The sequence below is a fragment of the Vombatus ursinus genome, unplaced genomic scaffold (genome assembly GCF_900497805.2).
Source record: "Vombatus ursinus unplaced genomic scaffold, bare-nosed wombat genome assembly UNPS02009770.1, whole genome shotgun sequence".
Lineage (NCBI taxonomy): Eukaryota > Metazoa > Chordata > Mammalia > Diprotodontia > Vombatidae > Vombatus > Vombatus ursinus.
The window spans coordinates 18,365,641-18,371,377 of record NW_020949548.1 but is presented as its reverse complement, the minus strand read 5'-3'; the positions used below and the strand labels follow the sequence as shown (position 1 = coordinate 18,371,377).

Genomic DNA, 5,737 nt, shown 5'->3' with positions numbered 1-5,737 from the left:
GTAGTAGTTTGCGAGATCCTTTCCCAATAGACTAGAGTAGGGGCTCTTAAATCTTCTGTGGGGCAGCTAGGTGGCACAGTGGATAGAGCACCAGCTCTAAATTCAAGAGGACCTGAGTTCAAATCCAGCCTCAGACACATAACACTTACTAGCTGTGTGACCCTGGGCAAGTCACTTAACCCTATCGCCTAACCAAAAAAAAAAAAAAGATCTTTTGTATTTCTTGCACTCCAAGAAGGTCAAGTATAAATGTGGTATGCTGATATATTATATATGATATATTTTCTAAATTGGATTTACACACTGCTCCCCCAAATTCTTTTTCTGATGTCTCACTATGGTGTGGAAATGACCTTGGGTCTTCAAAGACAATGCCAGGCGAGGGCAAATTCTGGCAGGGACCATTAAGATGGATAGTCTTTCAACTTGGGCCTGATAACAGACTCTATATTTGCTGTCTGAGTACCAGCCTAGCAATTCCTAGGCAGGCTCATCACCAGACTGGCTACAGTATAATGAATTTGGGCTTGGAATGACTCTCAAACACAGTCTATTAAGTTGCACTATGAGTATACATGCAAAAAAAAATGTACAGATAATAATGACAATTACATAGCACTTTGTAGACTGCTTTTACTTTATTTTCACAACAACCTTGGAAGGTGGGTGCTTTCCTCATTTAGAGAGGAAGAAACTTGCCCATGGTTACACAGCTAATAAGTGTCTGAGGCTGGATTTGAACTCAGGTCTTCCTGACTCCAAGCCTAGCACTGTACCACCTAGCTGCTTATTTGCATTACCTCCCTCTCAGTGGAGGAAATTGTATTTACATAGACTCAGGTCTTCATTCCTCCACCAACACACTATCCACTGTGTCACCTAGCTGCCTGCAGACCTCTGGAATATTGAAGAAAATTGAATTTTTGAAAATTGGATCTAATAAAATTTCACTGGAATTCAGCATTTGGAAGAAAGTCTGTGAACCATTTTTTAAAGTGAAGAATCTTTCTATAAAGAGAATGCCTCCCTCTTTTATATGATTTGTAGGTTTGGAGTCTAAAATGAGGGGAGTTGGATTAGATGAGCTTTTGGGTCCTTTCCCACTCAAAATTTATAATCTCATGATTGCCAGGCATCCAGGTTTGCTCAAAGAAAGGCACACCTGTAAAATTTTTAAATTTCAATGGAAAAAGCAAGAAGGCATATGCCTTAAGAGTGTCCTGAATCCAGAAACCGGGGAGAGCACAGCTGAATATACTCAGGTGAGTGAGCTTCAGGAAACCTGGGTCCTGGTTCTGCCACCAAAAACTCATTACATGACCTTGTGCTGGTTCTTTCCCTTCCCTGGGCCTCGATTTCCCAATCCATAAAAAATGTTCTCTAAAGGCCTTTCCAGCTCAAGCTTTATGAGTCTATGAAAGGCATGACCTCCCCCTCTAATCCATGAAATACCGAGATAGCTGTTACCTACTTTCCCTCAGCCATTAGGGGTACGGAGAGGCAGCCTGGAGGAGGGCCAGGTCGAGGGAAGTGGTTGGGGGTTGGCCGCCTCTGGAACTGCCTCCACTTCCGTCCTCCTCCCAAAACAAATAAACCTGACCTCCCCCCGCCCCTTCTTTGCAGAGAGAGAGAGAGAGACAGAGAGACAGAGAGAGGAGAGAGGGGGGAGAGAGACAAAGACAAGCAGACAGACGGAGAGACAGACAGGCAGACAGACAGAGAGACAGAGACCCTTCTCAGGCGTCCTCCGGGTCCAGGGGAGGGCCCAGGGGCGGGCCCAGGAGGAGGCGGAACCGCATCTTTGCAATCTACACGCACCCCTAGTCCTCCGCCTTCCTCCAGGCTGCAGCTGATCCCGGGTCAGATACTCCCTCTGGTGGCCTCAGGGTCCCCGCTCCCTACCCGGTGCAGTCAGGGCTGGGACTCCGCACTGACAGTCACCCCGATCTCACCCTCCTGTCCTGGGCCTGCGCCGATGCTCCTGTAGCTGCTGCCTTCATCTCCGACCCTCCCCCCTTACAGCAGCTCCTATTCCCACGCCTGTCCCTATCTCCCCCGCCCCCATCCCCCCAGCCTCCTGAGCTCTTACCTCCCCCAGCCCCATTCCCATCCCCCAGCCGCACCAGCCTCCCGGTAGTCCTCCGCTATCACCCCAGCTTTCTGCATCTCCTACTCCCTTAGCCTTCGATCCCCACTTCTGCCTCCTGCAGTTCCTCTCTTCCCCATCCCACCCCGCCGTTAGCCTCCCACAGTTCCTACCTTCCTTTCCCACTCTTCACCCCACCCCACCCCACTCCACCCCCACCTTCGCTCCTCGGCCCCCACCGCCACCCTGTACCCTCCTATCCTCAGTACAAACCCCAACCAATTTTCTCCCCTGCTCCACCCCTCCTTATCTCATCTCGGCAGGGTTCCCAGCTTTCCACCTCCCCTCCCGGAGCTGGAACCCAAGCCGAGGTGGCAGGGGACGCTGGACAGAGAGACAGACTGACAATCTTGGACACGGGACTGGGCCTGGCACTGGCGCGGAGGGCGGGGTTAGACAGCGGCAGCGACTAGAAGAACTGCAGCAGGTGCTGAGCTTAAGGGGAGGGGGAAAGGAGGAGGCCCTGAGCTGGAAGGGGCGGGCGCTGAGCTGGGGTGGTGGTTGGAGAAGAGAGGGAGGAAGAGGTTGGAGTCCCCCGACCCTGTGGAGAGAGGCACGAACGCAACCAGAGGGCTTCCGGGGAAGGAGGCAGAGGAGGTGGGGCTGGGACTGGTGGGAAGGGGAGAAGATAGAGAGTTAAGGCTGCAGGAGGCCGGGCCTGCGCTATGGGATGGGGAGAGTGGCCAGGGTCAGTAGGTAAGGGGACAGGTTCAGTGAGTGAGGCTGGGGGTTATTGATGTGAAACAATGGAGAGGCTCAGGAGATGACTGGGGCAAGGGCAGCGTGTGGGAGGTGACTGATGGCCATACCATCAGGAAGTGAGGAAGTGAGCAAGGGGCCATAGGAGCCAGAGGTAAGGAAGGTGGGGAATTGCCTGTCAGACTACATGACTGCCTTCCAACCCTGACTTGGGGTGGAGGGGGTGACAAGCTCGGAAGGTGGGTCTGGGTTAGGCCACAAATAGCAAGCTTCCCCCCATGGGGGAAGCCTAGGGGGGGCCTAAGCCATGCTGTCCCGCAAGGGAATCATCCCTGAGGAATATGTACTGACTCGGCTAGCAGAGGATCCCACGGAACCCAGGTACCATGCCCGGGAGAGGAGAGCCCGCTTTGTGGCCAAGAATGGCAACTGCAATGTAGCCCACAAGAACATTCGGGAGCAGGGCCGCTTCCTTCAGGACGTCTTCACCACCCTGGTGGACCTCAAGTGGCACCACACGCTGCTCATCTTCACCATGTCCTTCCTCTGCAGCTGGCTACTCTTTGCCATGGCCTGGTGGCTCATTGCTTTTGCTCATGGTGACCTGGACCACAACACCAGAATTGAAACTGGGGAGAATGATGCCACCTTCATACCCTGCGTCACCAGCATCCACTCCTTCGCTTCTGCTTTCCTTTTCTCCATCGAGGTGCAGGTGACAATTGGCTTCGGGGGTCGCATGGTGACTGAGGAATGTCCACTGGCTGTCCTGGTGCTGATCGTGCAGAACATCGTTGGGCTCATGGTCAATGCCATCATGTTGGGCTGCATCTTCATGAAGACGGCCCAAGCCCACCGCCGGGCGGAGACACTCATCTTCAGCAAGCACGCGGTCATTGCCTTGCGCCACGGCCGCCTCTGCTTCATGCTCCGTGTGGGTGACCTCCGGAAGAGTATGATCATCAGTGCCACCATCCGCATGCAGGTGGTCCGGAAGACCACAAGCCCTGAAGGTGAGGTTGTACCCTTGCACCAGATGGACATCCCTATGGAGAATGGTGTGGGTGGCAACAGTATCTTCCTGGTGGCTCCACTTATCATCTACCATGTCATTGATGCCAACAGTCCGCTGTATGACCTTGCCCCCAGTGACCTGCACCACCATCAGGACCTGGAAGTCATTGTGATATTGGAAGGTGTGGTGGAGACCACAGGCATCACTACGCAGGCCCGAACCTCTTACCTTGCGGATGAGATCCTCTGGGGCCAGCGCTTTGTTCCCATCGTGGCCGAGGAGGATGGCCGCTACTCAGTGGACTACTCTAAGTTTGGCAATACTGTCAAGGTGCCCACACCTACCTGTACTGCCCGCCAGCTGGAGGAGGACCGAACTCTCCTAGATTCCCTCCCTCTCACCTCTCCCAAAGGGCCCCTCCGAAAGAGGAGTGTGGCTTCAGTCAAGCCCAAAGCCAAGCCCAAGTTCAGCATTTCCCTCGATGCCTTGTCCTGAGGCCTGCCTTCACTATGTGGGCCAGCTCAAACTCCCCAGGCTTTCCTACCTCCCAACACTCCCATATTTGAGTCCTTAGGGTAGAGACCTGATCCATCAACCCTGCATGAAGGAGGGGGGAATGGCCTTTGGTCCAGCAGGGCCCTCTGTTTATTTACTGAGCTGCTAGGAGCTGGCAATGATTTCAGGGCTTCAGTGTCTTCTGACTATTGCTCAGGGGTGTTATGGGGTATTTATCACTGAGCTATTTATGGGCTCACCAGGTCTCAGCTGCATGCAGCTATTTTTGTCTCTGCTCTTCCAAGCACTAACACAGGACTGGCTCAGGCCCCCTCAGGAGGCAAAGGAGACCTAGCCTGGGTTGGGGGAAGGGAGATTTGGGACAAATGCCCCAGTCTGAGAGGTAGGATCCAGAGTCCAATATAACAACACTGACCTGTGAGCCAGCAATCAGCCCAGTCTTGGGGCAGGCGGGTGCAGCTTCCAAAATACCATCTTATCTGTCCCTCCAATATCTCTTCCCCCAGCACCACCACCCCCAACTGAGATTGCATAACCTTTCTTTCTCTGTCCCCACAATTTCCCATCTCTGGGGGAAGTAGGGCCCTGGGCCAACTGCAGAATGGGAGCCATGGTGGAGGTGAGCCAAGCAAGGAAGGGAAGGATGAAAGTCTCTCGATAGAGTCCAGGGCCAGACAGCCATAGCCTCCTCCATCAATACTCTCTCTCCCAAAACCTGCTGATGGTACTTGACTCTGGGGATAAAAGATTAACTTTGGGAGGAGGGTTCCAGGGTTTCTGAGGACAAGAAGAGCTTGTCACTGCGCTGTCCGACATACTACCACATAAGGGACCCTAGGTATGAGGCGGAGGGGAAGCATGTGGGAAAACAGTCTCCCCAAGCGCAGTTGCAATGGGTGCTGGGTGCTACAGGAGAAGGGAGTACATAATGGCTTGGGAGCAGGGGAGGGGAGTGTATTTCTATAGGCATTTGATGACTCGGGATAAGCATCAGTCTTCAAGTTGGAGTGAAGTATGATCCTGAGCAATCTTCAGTCTGGATGCTGTTACCATGAATAGGGAATGTGCTGAACAGGGATCAGACTATGCTGTATATGCTTTCCCAGAACTGTGCCATCTCTGGTCTGGAAATAAAACCTCCCCCTCCTATATCCTGAACTCCTGTGTGGTTCTTACCTTCAATGGCAGACATATCAGGGCAGAGAAGGTGTTGGTTTTAGGGCAGCAGTTGGCCCATAATGTTACAGGACTGCTTGCTGATTGGTGAACTACTTGCTGGAGAAGGGAGGACTGAGAAATAGCAAGGTGAGGAAAGAGGCAGGGAACTGTCCCAGGTTTGAGGGTGGGGGGAGGCTTTTCTT

The 5,737-nt window shown here is 53.0% G+C and overlaps 1 protein-coding gene across 1 annotated transcript; it reads left to right on the top strand.

Annotated features, from left to right (window-relative positions):
* The first annotated feature begins 2,776 nt into the window (after positions 1–2,776).
* KCNJ11 (potassium voltage-gated channel subfamily J member 11) lies at positions 2,777–5,534 on the top strand. Its single transcript, XM_027852528.1, has one exon. It carries the CDS (start codon positions 3,153–3,155, stop codon positions 4,353–4,355), a length of 1,203 nt encoding a protein of 400 aa, XP_027708329.1. The 5' UTR covers positions 2,777–3,152; the 3' UTR covers positions 4,356–5,534.
* The last annotated feature ends 203 nt before the right edge of the window (positions 5,535–5,737 follow it).

Excerpts from the sequence above, each read along its gene's own strand:
- KCNJ11 (XM_027852528.1), top strand. The coding sequence starts at position 3,153 with ATGCTGTCCCGCAAGGGAATCATCCCTGAGGAATATGTACTGACTCGG.